Source organism: Lissotriton vulgaris, chromosome 10 (assembly GCF_964263255.1).
Source record: "Lissotriton vulgaris chromosome 10, aLisVul1.2, whole genome shotgun sequence".
NCBI lineage: Eukaryota > Metazoa > Chordata > Amphibia > Caudata > Salamandridae > Lissotriton > Lissotriton vulgaris.
The window spans coordinates 782,574,017-782,598,351 of record NC_141698.1 but is presented as its reverse complement, the minus strand read 5'-3'; the positions used below and the strand labels follow the sequence as shown (position 1 = coordinate 782,598,351).

Here is a 24,335-nt window from a genome sequence, read left to right as displayed (position 1 = left end):
GAATCCCCCTCCACACACGTATAGCACCTTAGCGTGTGCGACACATTAAAAAATCACTTCACTTAATATTATTTTCCACCCACACTCTCATTGGTCCTGAGGAAAGCCAGTTTTATAACAAGAAAAGGCCTGGCTGAAACATGTCGACCACATAGGACGCGGGAGTTCTTAATTCGCTCCACCGCGTCCCCCTGCCTTTTTATACGCTAGCGTGGGCCCAGCTATTAAAGTTGTATATACCCTCGGGCACTGGGACCTACAGCATAGCTTTTAAATCACTTTCTTATCCACCCCCTCACAGCACACTCAGAGAAGTATACCAGCTCCTCAGTAATCTGGAGTCGAAGCACACCCGGGACGCATTCGGCGTCACTGTGGTGGGCCCGATGATGAAGCATGCCACCGACTAGGTCGGTGGGTGAGGGCTTAACAACCAAACCAAATGGTTTGCCATCATACGTACTGAGTCTCCCTTTGTAAACACAACCTAGCTAGTCCTTTTTTGATATATTACATATTAATTTGGGGATTCGGACTGGCTTATCTAGTCCTCTCTCTCCGTTTTGATTTGCTGATATTTGGCAGCGCACAGCTGCGAGAGATATATTGACACCCTAACATCATGGCTCAAAACTTTGGCCTAACCTACACGGAGGATGACATCAGTGAAATCCTCTCAGACCCTTCACTCCAGGCAAATTTCTCCACAGCTTCTACCGTAGCACAGACTTCAGATTGGGACGCTCTCACTGAGAAAAAACGGAACAGGATTCGCACGATCCTACATGGCATCGTCCTCGCACAATATCTGCGAACTAATACAGCACCAAGGGGACTGTTAGTTACCAACGCCCCCAGGATCTTCCTGGATGACGTTACCTTCAGGAAGGACTGGGCCCAAATAGCATGGCACTGTACCAGAGACTGGTTGGTACTCATCATCAAGACTGCTAAACGCCTATCTGACTCCATAGTCATAGAAATCCAGGCATCAGAGACACATTTCAAGACCACTCTTACTGGTTACAAGAAAAAACTTGAGGACCAGAACCGCGAGATTTCTGAGTATAATGAATACTTAACACAAACAAAAATGAAAAAGTTTGAAAAGGACTTAAAAAGGTTCAGTTACTCGAAAACATACCCCTACGCTGATGACGATTACACTGCACCAACAAAAGGTCAGGATAGCTCTGATGACAACAGCTCTGTCTCAAGCGGGTCCAGTACTGGCTCGAACAACACAAGAGGAAGGGGACGTAGAGGCCAAAATTGGCCACAACCGTGGCAGGGACCTCCGCAACATCATAATTTCGGCCCTCCACCTTTTGGCCCCGTTCCTCCATATTTTGGATACCCTCCAATGTACGCCCCAGGGCAGATGCCATACTTTCAGAACAACCAGAATCAACGTTACCCTTTTTTAGGCCAGGGCCGCAGATCACGCGGCAAGAGAAGAAATCCCGGACAACGGGTACATTGGGAAACGGAAGAAGAGCCGGTCAGTTCGAACACCCGGAACAAATCCCGAGAACAAGCGGGGCCCAGCAAGTAACTGAACCCCGAGTGGACAACCCTTTGGTGTTCAATATTTCAGATATCCCCCTAACCAACGAGGAAACTGCCGTCCTCAATAAAGGCCTCTCCTTTGTTCCTACCACGAGACTCGACACGTTTAAACTTCACGTGGAGCTGGCTGAGTTTTTCCGCAAATTAAAACTGAAAGCATTTTTTGAGAAACAAGAAAAACAAGATGATAATCAAGAAAACACGAATGAAACCGGTCTGAAAGTGAAATCCACCTTCACTCCACCACCGGCAAGTGTACCCGTGGAAATTATCACTTTTGAAAATGCCGTCTATGCAGAAATTGAGAAATTACAACCTGGGAACAAGTTCAACAACTTCTCCTTTCAAGAACGCGAGATCATCAAACATCTACAAAATGACTCGACCCGCATCATAAAACCTGCGGATAAAGGCGGAGGGATTGTGGTCATGAACAAATGTGACTACGACAAAGAATGTTGCCGTTTACTGAGTGACACTCGGAATTATAAGCCCCTGAACAAAGACCCCACTGAGGAACTTCAATTGAAAATCAACCGAATCGTCAAAGAGGCTGTTGATGCGGAACACATCTCTAAACAGGAGGGCGACTATCTTTGCACCAAGAACGCGAGGGTACCGTATTTCTACACCTTACCTAAGGTGCATAAGGGTAAAAATCCGCCACCAGGGAGACCCATAGTATCGGGCATTCAATCTCTGCTCGAACCACTCTCACGCTTCTGTGATTTTTTCCTTAACCCCCTTGTACAAAGAACACCATCCTACATCCAGGATACTAAACATCTACTTAATGTCATTAAAGATATGCCATTCAATCCCGAATCTCAACTCCTGGTCGGACTAGATATCGAAAGCTTATATACAAGCTTACCCCAGGATGCTACTTTAAAAGTATTACACGATGTCCTAATGGAAACCACCTGGCAACATCACACCCCATGTAAGTTCATTCTTGAGTGTGCGGCACTGGCTCTTAAAGACAACTACTTCGAGTATGAAGGAAAATTCTATCTCCAGACCAATGGAACCTCGATGGGGAGTGTTTTTGCCCCGAGCGTGGCCGGACTGTACGTTCATCATTTTGAACGCAGCCACATCGAATCCCCCACTAACCCATACTCGGCCAACATAATCACCTGGCGTCGTTACATTGACGACATCTTCATTATCTGGGAGGGCAATGAAGACACCCTGAAGCATTTCTTGACGTGGATTAACGATCGGGATGCTTATCTGCGCTTCACATGCACGAGCAGCCCCACTGAATTGGCCTTTCTAGACCTTAACATTACAGCACAGACCAATGGTTTAACTACCACCACATACTACAAACCCACCTCACGGAACTCCTTGCTGCGTTTTGACAGCTTCCACCCCAGGCCACTCAGAGAAAACCTTCCGTTTGGCCAGTTTTTAAGAATTAGGCGCAACTGTAGTAACATCCAAGACTACAAATTGCAGTCCGGAGCCTTAGTCCATAAACTGGAAGACCGTGGTTATCCAACGAGAATCATCTCTAAAACCTGTAAAAGGGCACGCAACCTGAACAGGGATGCACTCCTGGAAACCATACCGAAACCAACGGAACCTCCTGTGATGACCTGTGTCACAACATACAATACGGCCTCTAATCAGGTGTCCAGCATTATCAAAAAGAACTGGAAGATAATCAATTCTGGTACCAGAAAGTGGGACCTTCCTCGCTTTGCCTTTAAAAGAGCTAAAAACCTAAGAGACCAGCTAGTCTCGACAAGACCTAAAAGAAACCAACGTCCCCCAGACAACACTATCCTCAATGCTTGGGGGCTGCCCAAACTGACTGGACATCAACCTTGCAACAATTGTAGTGTCTGCCATCTGACCACTCCATCCAAAACACTGAATCTCGAAGATGGCAAGGTTTGGACACAACGACAGTTCACCAATTGCAATTCTGCTAACTTGGTATACTTAATAACATGTCATTGTGGCCTAAGATACGTCGGGATGACGACCAGAAAAATAAGGACAAGATTGACCGAACACAGGAGCACCATGAGGTGTGGCAAGAATATCAGCAAATTAACAGAACATTTCCTGTCACACAACCACACTCCTAATGATTTTACGTGGACAGTCATTGAGAAATTTGACAACTGCGATGAGAGAACTCTTCACACAAAAGAACAACGGTGGATTTACCGTCTTTCCGCCCACCTGACTGGACTTAATGATTCCATACCATGGAACTCATTGAATTGCTGAGCCCTGTTCCTGTCTGGACTCGTGGCCCAGTCCCTTTCTGTAGTCCCCCTGTGCTACCCTTACCAACTGTAAACAAAGTTAACACTAATACACTTCTGCGCATGCGTAGCCCATGAGCACTTGACACTGATCATTCCGCATGCGCAGCCACGCCCCTTGCTCCACCCCTCTGCAGGTACCGCCCTTCTTGAAGGAGTATAAATACCAGACTGCTCCGGATCTCTGTTCACTCGGGACACCGCAGCAGGAATACAGGTTCATGGAGCACGGAGGCCGGTAATCTCGTAAGTACTGAGATACAACCTTCACGTCGAAATAGGTAAGCTACCTTCCCTCCCAAACAGATTCTGATCCCTGCTTCCCTATAAACTTTTAGGGTCCGCTCTTCCCTGCCTGGTGACCTTTGAGGCTTTAACAGCAAATAGCATGTGTGAGGAAACAGAATTTTCTATGCTTGACTCTCACTCATTGACTATCTTCCGCTGTTTAGTCCACCACTTTCACTCCGCTTAGAAACGCCTTATGCCTCACTGCCGCCATACAATGTCATGGCCACGTTCAAATCCCGCCGGTAGAGGTCGTTCACACACCTTTAACTTGCCGGCAGTGCGTTGTGTTTCTTGGTATAAAATACTTACCTGACTTTACCATGTACGTCTGTCTTCGTCTTTTATGTTTTGTGTACAGTAAAGCGGAGGGAATCCCCCTCCACACACGTATAGCACCTTAGCGTGTGCGACACATTAAAAAATCACTTCACTTAATATTATTTTCCACCCACACTCTCATTGGTCCTGAGGAAAGCCAGTTTTATAACAAGAAAAGGCCTGGCTGAAACATGTCGACCACATAGGACGCGGGAGTTATTAATTCGCTCCACCGCGTCCCCCTGCCTTTTTATACGCTAGCGTGGGCCCAGCTATTAAAGTTGTATATACCCTCGGGCACTGGGACCTACAGCATAGCTTTTAAATCACTTTCTTATCCACCCCCTCACAGCACACTCAGAGAAGTATACCAGCTCCTCAGTAATCTGGAGTCGAAGCACACCCGGGACGCATTCGGCGTCACTGTGGTGGGCCCGATGATGAAGCATGCCACCGACTAGGTCGGTGGGTGAGGGCTTAACAACCAAACCAAATGGTTTGCCATCATACGTACTGAGTCTCCCTTTGTAAACACAACCTAGCTAGTCCTTTTTTGATATATTACATATTAATTTGGGGATTCGGACTGGCTTATCTAGTCCTCTCTCTCCGTTTTGATTTGCTGTTGTAGGTCACAAATTGCCTGTTTGGATGCCAGCACAGTGATGGTAGTCTGCTGTGGTCAGTAGATTACCATGTGTGAGATTGCATTTGGGTAAACTTTTTTCCCAGGAAAAGAAAGCAGGGCTGCATATTGAAAGAAGCTTTAAAATAAAAATAAAAGTTTGTGACATGCGAGTGATCCCCCTGGAAAACTGCCTACTCAACAACAGACTTTATTTAAAGATTCTCGAAGGAGTTCCAAGGGGCCACCTCGCAAATCAAGCTTTTTCAATGTTTGACCGCAATAATGTGCAAAACATTGATACATACTGTAATGAATCGCTATTTAGAAGGCAGGCCCTAAATATCTCCCTTCCAAACAGTGATTCCGTATGCGTTTTTAAACCAATTTTGTGATTCAGTATACATTACTGAATCACAAGATGGGTGTAGTATGGTTGCAATCTGGGGATTTTGAAGCTTGCAAGCTTTGCAACTGCACAATGGCTTTTTATGTATCGACAGCTGTGGGAGGGATATTGAATAGCTTAAGGACACAATGGGGAGAACTATGCAGCAACTCATTGCCTCTGCATTTTACTACAGATTAACTCAATACAAAGAGGGGTCTAAGACCACACTGTTCTGAGTTGTACAGAATTGTCTTTAACAAGTGATGCTTACCATAGTGGTTGATTGCAGCACAATTCAATAAATAAAGGGCAGAGCTGCTACTTCTGATAAAGTGGAGACACATGTATTACCACACAATCTTTCCAACACCCATGGCAGACATTATGAAAAAGACTAATTGAGCTGTGGCTGTACAACCCTCTTGCAACAGAGGGAGAAGAATCAACAGAACTGGAAAAGACTTAAGCCAATTTTTGATCCCCCTCAGATTTATTTCTTGCACTTGATTTTGTTACGAATGAGTTAATTCTTATTTACCCATATGTTTCAGTCACACTTTCCTTTGACTTTTGGTAATGGCAGATATATTGGCCTAGACGATCAGAATATTTAATTTTTATTTAAAGAATTTTATATAGTGCTGGCTAGACCCAGAGGTATTAGAGCGCTTTACAAGAGGACCGTTGCGTTACAAGTTATGTCAGTTACAAAAGCATATTAAGGTACAGTAAACAAAAAGTAATGTTGCGAGAATTCATAGGAGGGAGGGGAGGAAGGAGCCATAGCAGGGAGACGAGGAAGAACTGTGCCCAATGTCTGGCTGGGTAGGTGACGGTCGAGGGGGAAACCAGGGCCAGTCTCCTCTATAGCTATCTAACAGCTCCACCGGGCATCAGCCATGTTGCTCAGGTCTTAGCGTTCAGGAAAAACAGTTTTGAATAGTTACATAGGCTACAGTTGCATAGTCAAGTAGCGGAAGAACATGTCCCTACTAGAGGATAGAGGTAAAAGAAGGGGGGGGGGGGAGGAGTATGAAACAAATCGGAGAAGGAACTGGGGGCTGCCATTTAGGCTGTCAAGGAAACTAAGGCAGAGGCAGCTGCCATTTAAGGCCAGGCATGTCATGCCCAGGCCTCTGTAGATCCCTGCGTAGGCGTTGATGTGGTAGTTGGTCTCAGCCATGATGAATCCCTGCTTGTGGGAGGCAGCAGACAGCTCGGGCCCCCTGGATGCCATTTAGATGCTGAGGTAAAAGCAGCGGGACTTCCTCTAGGACTATGGCCAAAGGAGTTGTCCATTTGCTCTTTTTGTAATTTGACTATCTTCTCACAGCTAGCCTAGTATTTCAGGTCATTAAACTTGCATAATTTATAGTGAATTGCTGATGCCTAGCAGGTCAGGCCAGGGTTATTATAACCACTGGCTACCAATACAGATAATTTAATTGATAGTAGTGTGCCCATGAGCAACTTAGGTAAACTAAAGAGTTCTTGTTAAAGTACACAGAACTATTGTGAGGATCCCTACCAAACAACCTTTGGGAGTTATACATCTGATTGCTGCACATATTACCTCCATTTTGGCAATTGAGGACTTGTTTCGTTGGCCATGGAGTTGCATAATAAGGTGTTGCTTATTTGTTAAAATCCCCATTGACACCATCCTAGCACAAAAAGGGCCAACAGGAGAAAGCACACTCGAAATTATTCAAGTCACCCTGGTTCCTGAATTTCCTATGGACACCTCTCCCCGCTGACCATTGACCAACCGTGATATTCATCAGCCAGTGTTCAGTTTGTGATTTTGGAGCTTGAGCACCCTATCGGTTTGGTCAGGCTGTCTAACTTTGGCTGAGCCTGAGTTGTTAGTTTTATGCAGTGCACTGTTCAGTTGCCCTCCATTACTAATCCTTTTCAAGTGACATGTTTTCTGAGCCCCTGTGGATCATATCTACGCTGCCACTCATGTTCTAGTAGTACATTATGCTTTATGCGTATTCCGTATGCAACACATAGCAAATTACCACAGACTCTGAGAATATGGAGGAAATGAGGGCACATATTGGTTGTTCTTTCATGTTTGAAATTGTACATGACCTGGATATACTTCAGAATAAGATCTCTACAAAGGAGCAGGAGTTTGACCCTCTTCTGTGAGCGCAGGTAGAGTTTGTCAAGCTGTACAAAACTCTGCTTAGATAAATATGTGCTTCTACATTTAGGTTTCTTCCCTTTCTCTTTAAAATCACTGACTAGTAGAGCCAGCACTCACCCTAGTTCAGAAAGCAAGGTTTCCAAAGATGTAGCGTTATATATAAAAAAACCTTTTTATTTACTTTTTTTAGTTTCTCGTTCATATATTCGTACATGCAAAGGGAGTTGCAGTTATATTAATTCATTGACAGTTTTTAATACAGCCACTTCGTTTCCTCTACTCAAGCGATTGCTTTTTGTCAATTTATTGTATCCTATATTTCAGTTTACCCGTTTTTGTTGCGAGGTCTGCTTCTAGTTGTGGATCAGTGCGAACTGTCTTCATTAAAAGATAGTTTTTCATGGTCACCCGCTCACGATATTTGTCCCCCGCAACCTCGAATTGAATTGCTGCATGTAACCAGCCTTTAGATCTCTTTATGAGCGCTGGATGGTGTTTCTCACTGGGAGAACATGCCCCACACTACAGCTCTTTCTGTGGGACAACATATGGTTTACAACCAAACGGAATGATCAGCATACGTACAGATATGCCCAACAGAATAAAAACTAAACAAACTTCTTATGTAACAAAAGTGTCAGAGGAACTAATAAAAGCTTGTAATGTTGCTGTGTTTAGTGTACCATCCCACTTCTCCAGTGAAGGCGGTGCAGTGGGGCGGGCGGGGTCTGTATAGACTGTGCTGGCCTAGCATATCATGGCCACCGCATCTATTTACAGGACGGGGCTCATGTTTGGAAGTCCCACTGTATGTGAAGTAAGATCCTCAAAACTGAAGACCATGAATTCTTTTAATGTGCATAAGTCCCCAGTTAGGGTTTTATGGTTTCCAAACGCATTTTGTGTGCAGATCTGCCTGTGGATGAAATGCCTTCCATGACATTCAAACGAAGCCTTAAAAAACATGGTTTGTTGTTGATATCCTAGTAATCTAGCCTGCAAGAAGCCAATTAATTTTTAAGCGCACACATAATTCCCAACTTTTGTTACCTAGCCTTTGGTAGGGGCATGAATATACAAGGGCATTTATTAGCAACTTTGAGAAGTCAACATCAAACGAACGCGTGAACTGCCAAACCAGGAACCAGCTAGCTGCCACAGACATGTATGGCAGACCTGAACGAGCCTTGTGAATGGGAACCTTGTTTTTGACGTTGTGCCTTTTAATTTTGCAATAAAAATGATTTAAGTGGTTTCCTGTGGTGTAGAAAGGAAAATGTATGTGCATACAGTAAGTATGTTGTCGAGTTAATGCAGAGGGCCGCAGCTAATGCTGCAAACTGCAGGAAGCTTGAACACAACTAAGTCATGCCAATCCGGCCAGACACAAAAACTCTTCTATATACGTATAGAAGTATAAAACTATAAATCATAAAGGTGGTTCTGTGGTCTTGACACTACCGCAATTAGGCCTAATTACCCAGATTTTCTGATGGTTTTCTGACAAATGGTCATCCTAATGAGCTGTTGAAGCACAATTCGGTAATGATAAAAGATTGCGAGTTGCACCACATAGCAATTTGTGTTTGAAGATTAACTGTTTAGCATTCATCTTTTTTGACCCTACTAATTTATTTTATTCCACTTGAAACATAAGTGTTTGTGGAAGTGAAAAAGTGCAGCTGACAAAAGATTAACCAGCTGAGGACTAGTGTTGGCGTTAATTTCGCTCTAATAAATGTCTCCCCGATGCTCTTTGGAAGTCTGTAATCTAGAAAGGTAGCTGGTGACCTATGATGGATAGTACAGGATTGTGTTTGCAAGCATTGACTTCAGCCGTCGACTTAATTTGCTGCAGGTCAGATGACAGGATTAGCGTTAAAGGCCGCGATGTGGTTTGAATAAAAAATAGCTTCAGGAGCAGGATGGAATCCTTACTGGGTATAAATGCCGTGATCTTTGCAATCATGTCACACAGTAAATTTGAGGCTAACCAGCTAACAAGACAACATTAAGCATTTAATGTGGATCAGGGTGATGCTGTGAAACCCTCAGAGCCATTCATCAGAACATTATTATTTCCTTGTTACAAGAAATTCATTATTGCTTTCAGGTTGGAAATTTCTGTGACCACAGGTTTATGATGCTAAACGGAATATTTTCACTGAGAACGGTTCTTGGCTTTTTTTTAAACAACCATCAGTTGTAAACATGCTTGAATAATGTAAAAATAGCCATAGGTGTGTGGATCTTTTAATATCACAAATACATTAAAAAAGACTGGCATGCTTTGGCAAATAATATAGATTTACCATTAACCATGCAACATTCTTGTAAAGCCTTGTTTCTGAAATAGAAAATGAACGTGCATGAGTGTGTTATATGAGGTTGAATGTAGTGCTTTGTAATGTAGAACCATGAATGCAGTTTTGTTGTTACATGAGGCAGGGAGACATTTCTAGAAAGCTTGTTCCGGCTCTCGTATTGGTCAGAACCCGTATGCAATAAGCTTGTCTGCCAGAGAGGCCTTTCGACCTGATTTAGATTGGTCAAAAGATATTGCAACATTTTTCCTATTCTAAAAGAATTGCTTTGAGAAAGTTGATGGATGTTAGCAATACAAAAACGAACTTTAGCTGTTTTTCTCTCTAAGACATGATGAAAAACAACCCAGGATGGGAAAAAGTAGAATAAGAGACACCTTTGGAGAGCAAAGACCTTCCAAGGGCCTTATCCAACATGATAAAAATGTTGTGCTTAACTAGAGGCAATGGACTTTACCTCAGGATTGGTACCCAGTCCTCTCATTGTCTCACTATGCATCACAAATATGGATATTGTTTCTTCGTTTAGGATATCATACCATCTTTGTTGATCATACATAAATCTTTTTCATCCTTTCTCCTTTTTCACTCCAGCTTGTGTCTCAGACTGTCTCACTGCTATCTGTCACTGCCCAGCTCTAGGGTCATTAATGCTAATCAGCCAGGGAGAGTGGGGCAGTGAACAGGTTTGCAAAGGGTAGGGACCCTTGAAGCTAGCTTGACTACAGGGGCTACCCCTGATAAGTATAATTTATTTACATCTGGGGTACTTCCAATACACAACAAGTACACAAACTGTTATATTGCATGCACAAGCTTACCTTCTGCATGCTACGCATTTATCTGTAAAAATTGCAGTAGTGCGTCACTGGGGGAAATTCGTTTTCTCTGTTATTGCCCTGAAGAATGCCCAGGACCTTTTTATGCTAATAGAGTAGGGAAGAAACATGTTGGCGTTTTAGGTTAGGGTCATAGGACCACAGTATCCTGGTTACCCTGTATATTCATTGTTTTTAGCCATTGCCACTCACCCGCGAATAAAGGGATACCTTGAGGTGGATGAGGAGTTCTCATATCTATTAGAATATAACTCCCAAAAAAACAAATACTTCTTCGAAGAGCTCCCTGGAATAAGGTCGAGCCCACCCTGACCTTTAGGAGTCCGGGTGAACCTGATGATGAATCATGCCACTACTAAAGTGGGTGAGGGTTGTATATAAGAAAGATTTTTCCTTTTCCCACCCTTGAGTGCGGTGGAGTACAGGTGCATCTTTATCTCCTCCCTACACTGTTGTTTAAAAGAGAGGATACTATTTAAGATTTTGGTTATTTATGCTAATCGCTTCAAACTGGGTTCCTATATTTTCCATCTAAAGCAGCATTCACCTCTCCAAGTGACCCAATGTCCTTTCCGACTGATATTCTGAAATATTCCTCCTCCCAGAAATCTTGAATTGCTCTTCAGCCCACACATGAAAATAGAATCCTACATACCCAGCACATCAACCTCAGCAAGATGCTAGTACACCTATATAAAATCCACCCTTGCATCCTTTTCAGCAAGCAAAAACATGAATTCACCCACTAATACTCCCCAAGCTTGATTACTAACATTGTTTACTACTTAGGCTTCCTCATTACTCTATTGGCCACTTGAAAAGGTCATAAACATTGCCATCGGAACATTTTTCAGTCTACATAGACACATTCCAACCTCAACATGCCACCATTCGGCTCACTGGCTATCTAACGAAACAGTGGTTTATATAAGCAACTGACACTTGTTTTCAAGGTAATAAATGGCCAGGACCCTAACTAGATCTCTCACATCCTATCGCATATTCACCTACTCTGAACCCAAGACCAACTTAGCATAACCTTTTAGGCATTCCAAGACCACACTCCACTTCCTTCAAGTTCTGGTCCTTCCACATCCTAGGCTCACTCCACTGAAACACCCTACCACCAAGCATTTGTGCATCTTTATCTCGAAGAATTCTGAACTGCATTGAAAAGTTATCTTTTGCAACTCAAAGGGTGCCTGCGAATTTTACCCCACTCTAATATAAATGTGTTTTATACACTTGTTTGCAAAACAAATTTTACACTTTTTCTCTCCTAGATGTGTGTATGTCTTTGCCAATATTATACATGACAAAAGCACAATTGATCAATACCCAACTACTGTCCTCTGTGATTTATGAGCGTTTCATGGGGAAAAACATGTGTTATTACTGTTAAGTACATACATAAATACATACATAAAAGAAGCTATATGGAGAAGAAAGTACTGTTTTTTTCTGAATAGATCCCACGATGCAGTAGATTTCGAGTGCTTTCTTTATTGGCCCCACTTGTTACATATTTTTCAGCATTAACAAAATTAAATGTTAGCTTGAGACCTTCAAGTAAATTTGGGCAATTAATTGTGCTGACCCCTAAGACGTATCAGAAGAAAAAGATCCTCTTTCAAAGGCTTGATTTGCTTCCAGCAGTCAGCATGTTGATAACATGTTCGGGTGCATATGCTCACAAATCAAAAGTTTGTAAATATGAACATCTTTTTGTAAACTATATGTAGAATTGATAGTGAAACATGCTTGAGAGTCGGTGTTAAATTAGCCAAACATATGTATCCGAGGAAGGGAGTAAGTTACCTGTATTCTTCTCTTTATGTAAATGTATTAAAATAAACATTTCATTTTCCCTTGTCATAATTTGTGACGGGCTAGGACGGGTTTCTTTTGCTTTAATAAGTTTACAATTGATTGACTCCTTCGGTGGTTGAAAATATACAATACAGCCTTTGTACAGCAGAGGTGGAGGTATTTCATCATAAGACATTGGCAAAGTCATACTGCTTGAAGTGGATGTGTTTTGACTACTGCAAGGATCTCTCTTGCGTTTCTGTGGGTATAATATCCTATATTATAAAAATTTTTATAATGTTTTAGACTGTAACTGATCTTGAATGTCTACTCCTATACTAAGATATCTGGCCACAATTCTATATTTACCCTGAAAACTGTACAACATTTTAGGACTGATCTTGTGTAAAATCCAGTCTTTGTGATTGATTTCACAAAATACGAAAAATCAGTATCCTGCAAAACTTGTGCTGTTAAGACTTGCTCTGTTTCATCAGGGTCCGTTCAAGGGTACAGTGGGCAGGAATTGCGCTGTGTTTTTAAGCTCTCCAGGCAAAATAACATCTTGTGCGATACAGTGCTCCCTATACCCCCCAAAAAGGTAATTTTCCTGCCTTTTGCAGCAGTTTACCACGACTATTATTTTAAGCAATTATATATGTATGATTGTTTATTCCTTACTGTAACAACGAAGGGATTTGACAATGCAGCCATGTTAGAAAGTTTATTAAGTACTTGACATTTGATTGGTACAGTAGTCCAATTTGAACTCTGAAACATTGATAACAACAACTGTGCAGTATCTCATGGTTTTGGTTAATTTTTGTACGACTTCGTAGTTGTATAATTCCTGAACATATCTAATTCACTTTGATCTGTAAGGCTTTAATGATGATTTTTGAGGTCAGACCTAACCTAGGGTTCTGTAAAAGAGTAAAGATTCTTTGATATGTGTACATAGCAGCAGCATCACTCTCATTTTAGAGTTGTCCAGGTTAATTAGGCCAAATTGTAGGTCCCCCTCACAGTATTTTCAATTTGAATACTCCTTGGCTTTGGTTCAAGAACGTGTATTCGTGTAGTGAAACACTTGACATAGAAGAAGTTGTATACTAATTTCCCTCGTTACTAAGTTTTTAAACATTAGATTTCTACAGAGCTTCGGTGAGCACAAGGTGTGCCAGCGCTAGGAAGGATAATCACAACCTCCAGCTGCCTTGAGTGCTAAACAGTAGCTGGCATGTTCTCTTAATGCTCAACAATACATGGGTATCATGGCTCAGGGCTTTGGTGTTTTAATTCTAGTTGAAAAATCCTGATACTGACATGGAAGAGCACCCACTTCATGACATACCCATCCTGGTGCGGGGATGGGTAGGCAACATGCTGCCTTAATTCATCAACTTTTGTTTAAAAAGGACCCCAGGATCCGGTCATTCTGGACACCAAAATGAGTGTGAAGTAAAAAAAAGAGGCCATCTTATAATTCTTGTTGTTAAGGATGGGCATGATGCGTGTTAAACAGCATTACATTATTAGAACACTGCTAGATAAAGGTGTACAACGTATCTGCACATTTCAGATTGCATATACTTTTTTTAAATCTAAAGTGGCATGCTTCATTGTGGGGTCCCTCCGTAGTATGGGCATGCCATTCTGGAATCTGAATACAAGGTTTCAAACCTTGCTTCCTAAATCCTATTATTGAATTGGTTGCAGTTTCGGTCTGTGCTAGTACCATTAACCTACCTCAAAAGAGTCTTTTGTTTTTAGATTGCATTTTCATGTCATGAGATGTAATTGATTTGCAGTGATTAGATGGAAGTGATTTAGTCCTTCTTGTTTTTCTCATTTTTCTGTAACATTTGGGGCCATTTGTAAGTAATGTGTCAATATCAGTGTATACAGCTGCACACTTGAGGGTTTGGAGAAAATGTGGTTGCTTCACATGGTTATGAGATGACAGCTAAACTGAATATGTTGTCATGATTATGAATAACCTAAATATGTATTCCTCAGGTGTTGGAGCTGCACGATCTGGAAACCTTACATTTATGGTTGGTGGAGTTGAGCAGGAGTTTGATGCTGCTAAAGAACTATTGAGCTGCATGGGAGCAAATGTCGTCTATTGCGGAGAAGTTGGAACTGGACAGGTATAACTTAGTAATCCTTAAAGGAAAGTATTTTCTTTGTTTTTATGCTATTTTCCTGTTCACAGGTTTTCCTTTTAATCTATGATAAGGGTTATGCCAAAATTGTTTTAATAAGGGTTATATTAGTTTCACAGCACATAAAAAAGTGGAAATTGTAGGTAAGCATCCCATTTGACTATTTCTCATTTGTCTTTGAATGATTTTGGCCGGTACGGACATTTCCCAGAGTGAAATGTAAAAATAGTGTCATAAGAGACCCACGGCTCCACTTCCAAATGCGTCCTTATTTTTATATCAAACCCAGAAGTGTCATCAAGAAGCTTCACAAAGGTTGAATGAATTGACTACTCACTCCTAATAAACAGATAGTGACTTAGGTCCTATCTAGGTACCCCGTCACTCAATTATTACCAGTGAGACCCATGAGTCAAGTGTGTCTGACTCATTCTTGCTACGCTTCTCGGGGACCATTCCTGGTCAACATCTATCTGGCACAGAAGTTTAAGACGGCCTGCATTAGCTGGCAGAGTGTATGTTACCACCTTATAGACACGGTGGTTGCTTTTTAGAATATCCAAGCTGTAAAGCATGCCTTGTCTTTGGAAGTGCCTGAAGCTCTGCGAGGGTTTGGAATAATTGTAAGGCACTGTAGCCTTTCATGGTGACAGTCGTAAAAAAATACAACAATTCCGAATACACTGGAAAAAGGTACAGTGAAAACTCTCGGGCATTACACAATCCATAAACTCCTTCACTCGATTGATATGAAAGAAATATTTTAAGTTCTGCATTGTTTCTTTACCACTTCTATTTCACTCACTTGTAGCAAGGATCTCAGAACTAGCTCCAAAGCGTAGTGTTCCATCACACGCTTGAAGCTTTCCTACCCTGTCATACTTTTTACTTTCCATGAAAGAGGTCACATGGGAAGAAATAATGTTACCATAAATAGAATTTTTTCTTCTCATTGCCTGTTCGGATCCATGCTCTCCTTCATCCGTTCACCTTGGACCCCCCCTCCGAGTTCTGCTGAATGGACTGCTCGGAGTTCTCTCATGCCACTGAATACTAAATAAACGGTTGTAGTGCCTCTCCCTGGTTTAAACCCTGTTCAGTCTATCTCTTTAAGTGCATTCAGTTGTATTCGGTACATCATAATCTAGTGCAGCACTATCCATGTTAAGGGGATGGAGGGGTCTAGTGCCTCGTTTTGACCCTGCAGGAACCATGGTATGAGATGGTGCTTTTTCAAATCCCAATAGCAGCAACACAATGCCGACCATGCCCTCTCTACCTCCTCGTCTGCAATGATGAAATTAAGAGCCAGGCGACTTCTTTGGCTTTTACATGTCCAATCACTTTGGCCGATTGTACGAAGGTGAAGTGTTGCTCAGTCTGAGATTTGTATTTTGAATCTAGCATATACGTTTAAAGAGGTCAAAATATGAATTCATCCTTCCCCAGTCTGCTAAACATGGTCCTTCGTATCTCGCACCATATTGTTTACTATCAATGCTCCATCACTGTACAATTCAAGGTTCCACAACTTCCAAAGTGGCGCCCCCAAACCAACTATATTTAGTCCTGTCTAGAGAATTATCCTATTCGGCCACTGCACTCTGTCCTGTTTAGAGTTACAAGTTTGTCATCACTATTTCCAGTGTCATTAAATGCCCCCTCCTGGGGCACACTGCAACACTCCCAATATTGTCTGAAGGTAGCAGCTCTGCATAGTGTCCAATGCCAGCAACTTTTCCTTTTCCAAAACCTCACTACAATAAAAGGCCATTGACTTTATTTTCACATCGATCCTCTGGCCCGAGATCGCAGATATAGCGCACTGCACTGGTCTGTGCCATTGTGCCATCTTGACCCGGTTCCTGGCGCAGTCCGCGTCAGTGTGCGAGGTCACAATTAAAGCATTAGGGAAAGGCGGACTGGCTGTTTGAAGTTATCAGTTTACCTTTCACTATAGATGCAGCGACCTGGCCCGTATTTGAAAAGGGGCAGAGACCCCTTGCAGAAGGGTGCAGTGAGTGACTGCTCGCGCATGGAGGGCTTAGTCTGAGGGGTCTCTAGGACCATGTTTCCCCCCTGCCAATTAGTGCCCAATGGGCACGCTAACGCTGCACCACCTCTATTTGGGACACAAGGAAGTGCACCCATTGATGGCTCCTTTGCCTCTGCCCCAGTTATGTAATATGCAATAGGCGCAGAGGCAGCGTTTCCTTACTTGGAAGGGCAACACTCCAAGCGGTATATTTGTGCCAGCATGATCTGGTCAGAGAAGTACAGCGCAGGCCCTTTGCACCCACATGTATGACATTGTTCTGCATTCTGTCCATCAATTGTTCTTTTTGCATTTGTTACCCCGAGTTGGACGGGTATGCCCAGACGTGGGTCCTGTGCTCTCCATGCCACTCGAGTCAAGCTATACTGGCTGATGATGGGTGAACCCCGAAAACAGTCCTAGGATGCTTGTTTCCAGTCCAAGGAGGACCTGGCCTGGCTGTTCGGGCTGGACTGATCCCATTGGACGCAGGGTTAAGACTGATTTGCATATGGCTGGGTTCAAACAGGAATGGCATGGCGAGCAAAAAACACAATGGATTTAGGCCCAGATCTCTGTACTGGGGTGAATATATGACATTGTTCTGCATTCTGTCCATCAATTGTTCTTTTTGAACTTTGCACCCACAGTACACTTTTGATTGTACAGCTCCTCGGTGCACAGCAGCAAGTCTTTATTCACTTAAAGCATACATTTACCAATCCAACAACTTTCGAAATGTGGTTTTCTCAACCAGCAGTACTTAATTGACCTTTTTGCCATTGTGATGGTCAAACCTAAGTGTGTGCTTTTGACATCAGATCCCATTATGTTCCATCAGTAGCGGCGTCTACCTTTTAAAAAACACACCTGGTCTTGTCCATGTTTACACTTCATAAATTCCTGTCAAAATGTTTGTACGTCTTAGTGTACATGCACTGTAGGCTTCCAGCTGTCAAATTTGGGAGGCCAGCATCTTAAACATGCAGGACAGACCAAAATTGTATGCAATTCAGGTATTGGAGGGCCGTAGCTACTCATCATCCAAACTCTGCTGTACAGAATTTAAGTCTAGTAAGAAGAGCGTCAATATAAGTGCTTAAGAAAGTAATCATGTTTTAAACAGTGGTCCCTAAACAAGGACAATGCAGTTTCTACGAATGAATATAGATCCAGAATCAGCACTCTATTTGAAACTGTCCAGCCGAGAAGTCTTCTCCTGCAACCCCACATCAGGCAGGCATGCTGTGAAGACACTCTTTTACTATCAGCGTTCCGCGACACCCAGTTCATTGAAACCACCGCTTCAAGCGGATAACCGCGGATGTGGTTCATCCACTTTCTGGCCTTACCCTTCTTAGGGTAAGGTTCAGCATATCAGTCGCAGCAGTGTAACCGCGGACACGGTACACATCCATTCCAGTGAATTTCATATGGAAACCGGCATCCTTTACTCAGGCATTTAAATACAGTGTCCTGATGATGATCCCACTATTGTCCAAAAAGAATCGAAACTTCGTCGACCATACGCACTCCGTAAACACTTCCCCAATGCATATCATTTATGTGTAATGGTGTTTCACCATATTTCTGCTTGCACTAATCAAATGTATAACATGCAAGCAAGTTGCTCTGCCTGAGCTTTCCAGTTTGTTTTTTGTTTTTTCTGTATGTACACCTAGTAGGACGCAGGCTTGTGTCACACTTCATTGTTTTGAATTTACATTTTCAGAATAAAAAATATATCTGTCCGGCTGGACAGATTCAAATATAGTGGGGATTCTGGTTCTATATTCATTCTTGGAAACTTCATTGTCCATGTTTAGGGACCACTGTGTTTAAAACTTGTTACTACCCAAGGTCCCTGACCAATTCTATTGGGTTCCCTTATAACCTTAAGAAAGCAATCATGATCAAAGCTTTCTGTCCGCCTAAATGAGTCAGAAACCTTACCTATATGCTTATATATTACTGAAGCTGGTGTGTACATTTATGTTGCTTCTCTTTACTCCAGTCGTACCCTGAGCCGAGTGTTTCTACCACAGATTAGAACTGTTGACCTTCTCAAATGCTTTTGTAAGATCTGAAATCATCATACATGAGGCATTTGTTTGAAAACAATTCAGTTAGTTTTGAAAACCTCTATTTTGATGATTTGCATTACACTAACACTGAATGCAAGTTGTATCAGCATGCCTTAGACGAGGACGAGCGATGGGGGAAGATGGCGGCTAATGCTCAGTTTGAAGGACCCCTGGTTCTAGTTAGTCATGTTGTGAAAATTGCATCTTGTTGAATAATACATAAGACTGTTAACAATGGTCTTGGTTTTTTAATGCCACTTTGATGAGCATCATGTCAATAAAACCTTCATTTGGACTCTTGAGTAGGAATTGGGGCTTAAGCCATTGACTTTATTAACATCAACTTTGTTTTATGCTAGTAGCACAAATGTATTTATGTAAGGTTCTGCCTGTTAAACTGAAGACTCTGGAAAAAACAAGGAGGACCCTAAAGGTGGCCGTGGACCATGGGTTTAAGTCAATTGTTAAACTGAAGACTGCATTAAATGTTCTCACCAAAGAGAAAGACTGGGTGTGGCCAAGGTGGCTGAGGTTCTTCGGAGCTCCACTCTTCAAGGCCGATAATAAGCATCCACTTTGCTTTCCCGGTTCCCTGTGTGCCGTAGAGGAGAGGCCTGAGGGCCGGAACACTGGTGGCAGGCACTGAGACGTTAATCAGAGTTCTGAGCGGCTTCGGAGCAACTGCAGAGGGGTTGTGAGCGGGCTGCCCTGGTATCAAGCTGGGGTGCAGCCGAGCAGTTGCCGACTCTGGCCCCGCTTGAAGAAGCTGACTGCGCCCGCTGGGGAGATGTGTGATACGCCTGGACGACGTCCGATGGTGCTGTGAGACACAGTTCGCAAGAAGGATCTGAGCGGAGGTGTGTGGCCTAACGTGGACGAGAGCTGCTAAGGACGTCCAGAGGCCATCCTGGATGGTGAGCCAGAGGTGGGCCAGGAAGCCACAATGACACCCACACGAATAGGGTGGGATCGGGCCCAAGGACTGCCCGAGGCCACCTCCTACAGATGCGACAACCAGGAATTCCCATCGGGCCCCGAAGAAGGCCGGCACCAGCAGACGCCAAAAGTAGGCCGTATCCCTTGCTGGGAGCCAGAGACGCGCAGTGGGGCGGTGAGGCCACAACTCAATGGAGGGGCAGGTGGAGCGCCCCACCATGAAGGCAACGGAGGACCTGACTCCTGGTCCCCTACCAACAACATCCGCCTGAAGCACTGGCCGTCACCACGAGCAAGACGAGCGCTGCGCCCGAATTGCACCCTGCGGCGGTGCGAGAAGTCTGGTTTGCAGGGAAGAACTTAAACGGCGGAGAAGGCCCCAGAGCAGACAGAGTACTGACGCAGCCGTTTTGGATGGGGGGGGGGGGGGGGGGGGGGGTCGGTGGTAGGCCTTGAGACAACCTGGTATTGGATCACCTGGGGTCGCTTGATATAGGGGGACAGCCTGATACCCCTAGTGGGCCCTGAAGAAGGCAGGCACCAGCAAAAACGAATGAGGACCGCTCCACAGGCTGGTCGGACCCCTGGCTGAGAGGTTGGAGACTTGCAGCAGAGCAGTGAGTCCACAGCCAAAGGAAGGGGTGGAGGGTGGAACCACCATAACAGCAACCAAGGCTTCGACCCATGAGCGACCCGCCAACCTCATCTGACTCTCCACCGATCTTACTAAAGAGGGGTTGGGCATGAAGGTCCTCAAAGAAGCGGCCTACCCTCCAAGTGTGTGTCCCACCTCTGCCAACAAGGGAGACTGGGTGCCTGTGACTACACAGCATGAGAACAGGAGGGAGGGCATACGGGTGTCCCCCGCTGATTCTCAGTGGCCCGAACTTGATCTGATTACGGAGAGAGGACCCTTCAGGGCCCTCACAGAGGAGGCCTCACCCAGATGATCACCGGGCGAGAAAGGAGCCCACGATCAAGGACCTCTTGCGGAAGCCAGGCTCTAAGAGGGCGGACGGACATGGTTCCGAGCAGCTGCCGGCCCAAACCCAAGAGAAGGATATGGACCTTGCGGGTTAGCATACGGAGGAACCGATCACTCGTGGCTTCCTGGAACAACTGTTTGGCCCTTTGCGGGCCCAAGGCAGATGTCGCCTCTGACATTAAACAATTCAGAACGGAAATCCAAGAAATCGGCAACTACATGGATTCACTTGAGAGATCTGGCTACCATAGAGATGAGGCGCTAACTGACCATGCCCAGGAACTGTTGGAACTCAAAGACCAATCGGGGCGGTCCAACATCTGCATCAAAGGAGTGCCACTCCAGGCTGAGGGCAGGCAACTGGAGGAGTGGGTGACTCTCCTCTTCCGCTACGTCGCACCGGCGCTTGGAGACAGAGATCAACCTGGATCGTACTCACTGTGTTGGAAGGCCAGCCTCAAGCCTAGGTCAGCAACAGGACATCCTCACCTGCCTTCATTCATACAAACAGAAGGAAGTCATAATGAACACAACCCGGGACAAAGCAATCATCATGTTTGAGGGTCTTCAGATTGGAATCTATCAAGACCTCCCACCCCTCACTCTTCAGCACCGTAAAACCCTGATATCAGCTACAACTTATCTGCGCGACAAAGGAATCTTCTGTCCCCGGGGTCATCCTGTCAAACTGACCTTCTTGTGGAACAAGGAGGTACAGGTGGTGCGTTTCCTAAAAGAGGCCCAGGAGATTCTTGGAATCAACTTGAAGGTGGAGGGAGCCCCAGAGGGGCAGAAAGAGGACACAACTTCTCATGGGCCACCGAAACTGGGCAGGTGACTGGGGGACAGGAGGGAGAAGCGCACAAGACCCTCTAAACCCAGAAAGAAACAGAAACCTTGCTTCGGAAATTACAGAGTCGAGATGATCTAGGAGAATCCTCTAATAACTAAATTAAAAGTCATGCACCTTTCCTTAGTCCTCGGGCCTCAGCGACTGGATGATGTGTCCCAGTAGAAATCGAAATCGGCCTTGGTGGAGGGAGCTGGTTCCACTCGAGGTAATGACCGACTACCGGTCATATGGACCCTTGCACAATGGTGTGGCCAAAGCCCAATGGAGGGCAGTTCTCTTGTTATTTTGTTTCTATTATTCTGCTCTCATCTTATATCTTCCCCCTCTCCTTTCCTTTTGGCGTCCAGAGACAGCTTCTCCACAGGTAGGGACAGGGACTCAGCTAGGCGGCCTGGAGATACTTGGGTACGCCAGAGTGGGAAGAATCACAGATATGTAGGGACAGTCTTTGGCAGATAGTGGGGGCCTCAGTTTTGGGATGGTAAGCTTTAAATCTCAGTGGGTACTAAACCAGGCAAGGCTTTAATATTTGGATTTCCATGTGGGGCAATAGCAACGGGTTCAGAGTAGCTCCACCTCTCAGGGATCAAACGGGGTTTGGAGTTGGTGAGGACTCCCACTGCCTGACCACGGCTGCTTACCGCTTCCTGGGGTGGGGGGGGATGGGAGGGGGGTATGGGTGGAAGGCCACAGCCTCCGCCATGAATCTTCACGATGTGCAGCCCCATGGTGTCCCCCTAACCCGTCCCCATGACTACACGTAAGGTTTTGATACTGATCTTTAATGTCCGGGGTCTCAATACACCTATTAAAAGGCGCACGTTCCTTGCTATGCTTAGAGATCCAAAATGCGACATCTGCCAATTGCAAGAAACACACCTACTGCGCACCGATTGGAAGTGCCTCCGGTTCAATTAGTTTAACCGACAATATTTTTTCTCTGTGGCGGGGAAAAAGGCAGGTGTGGCCATTCTCTTAGCAACACACTTCCTGGGGACAGTGCTGGGCGTGCATGCAGCGACTCCAGGTAAGATGTTGGCGCTGCAGGTAGCATTGGGGACTCATACATAAAATATAGCTTCTGTCTACAGCCCAAATGAACACCAGGAAACATTCCTCCGGGAAACACTAAACACCATCCTCTTATCCTAGGATGATAATTTAATAGTGGGGGGATTTTAATATAGTACCTGACTAACGGATGGGACATTCACGGTCACTCTCAGATTCTATGATACAGAAGCTGGGAGAGGTTGGTTTGACAGACGCCTGGATACACCGCTATCCCACTGCTCAGGAGTATACTTTATTTTCTGCGGCACACCAAACCTATGCACACATAGATCTGTTTCTGACATCCCCGCGAGTTAGGAGGGACACTCGAGAGGTCATGATAGGCACGGCTGCTCTCTCGGATCACTCCCCGATTTCACTTGTACTACAGCTAGCTGAGGGATCCCCATGCCAGAGACCGTGAAGATTAAACCACAAGCTGCTCCTATAGGACACCAACATTAGCGAAATTCGGGCAGCTATACAAACTTATTTAATAACTAATGATAAGGGCTTGGCCTCTGTTTCGCTGGTGTGGGACGCGCTGAAGGCCGTGATACGGGGGCAATTTCTAGCCATGGCTTTGGGCCTGAACAAAGAAAGGAGGGACAAACTGGAGCACCTGGAGTCGCAGATCAGTGAGTTGGAAGGGGTGCACCACCGTACGGGCGCTGACCAGACGGCAACTCAACACCGTGCGGAAGCAATTTAGGGCCTTGGAGTACGACCGAGTAGAGTATTCTCTCTTGCACACTAAGCAACACTACTACAAGGGGGAAACAAAGCCTGGGAACTTTTGCACACTTGCTTCTCTCTCAGACAAATGCTTGTTGCATTGTAGGATCAGAAACCCCCAAGGTGAGGTCCTTCTATCAGATGATTGCGTCATTGCTGCCTTTTACACCAATCTCTACACGGCGGATCGTTTGGATCCGGCGGCGGACGAGGCCTAAGTGCGCCAGGCGCCGGTGGCCTCTCTCCGGTTCCCAGACTCAACCAAACTAGATGCGGATAGCCACCCAGACGAGGTCCTACGGGCCATCCGGGGACTTACTTCGGGGAAAGCCCTTTTTTTGGCCGATTTTTATAAAACCTTTGCTTCTGACCTCACCCCGCTGCTCGTCCGTCTCTTTATCTCCTTTAACAAAACTGGAACCCTGACCCCTAAGATGGCTATGGCGGAGGTGGTTGTGATACCTAAACTGGGCTAAGATCCATTAGATTATGCCTCCTACCGCCCCATATCCCTCTTAAATCTTAATTTTCATGTTTTTACTGGCATACTTGCTGCTCGTCTGGCCCCCTACATGCAGGGCCTTGTGGACCCGGACCGATCCGGTTTTATCCCGGAGCGTAGCTGTAGCGATGGGACTCTGCGATTGTGCCACCTCCTGGATAAAATACAGCTTACCCAGCAGCCTGCTGTGCTTCTGTCGGTGGATGCCAAGAAGACATTTGATCGGGTCCATTGGCCATACTTGAAGCAGGTGCTATATAGGTTTTGTGTCGGCGAACGATTCTTGCGGTGGGTGGATTGTATATATATTGGTCCCGAGGCGTGCATCAGGGTGAACGGGGTCACCTCTCTGCCCTTTCGGATCATGAGGGGTACCAG

General features: G+C 44.8%; 1 protein-coding gene across 1 annotated transcript in view; it reads left to right on the top strand.

Annotated features, from left to right (window-relative positions):
• Positions 1–24,335, top strand: part of HIBADH (3-hydroxyisobutyrate dehydrogenase) — a 564,326-nt gene that overhangs the window by 450,811 nt on the left and 89,180 nt on the right. The window contains exon 5 of the mRNA XM_086941695.1: positions 14,626–14,759. Coding sequence (XP_086797821.1) covers positions 14,626–14,759 — 134 coding nt within the window. The remainder of the gene's footprint in view (positions 1–14,625; positions 14,760–24,335) is intronic.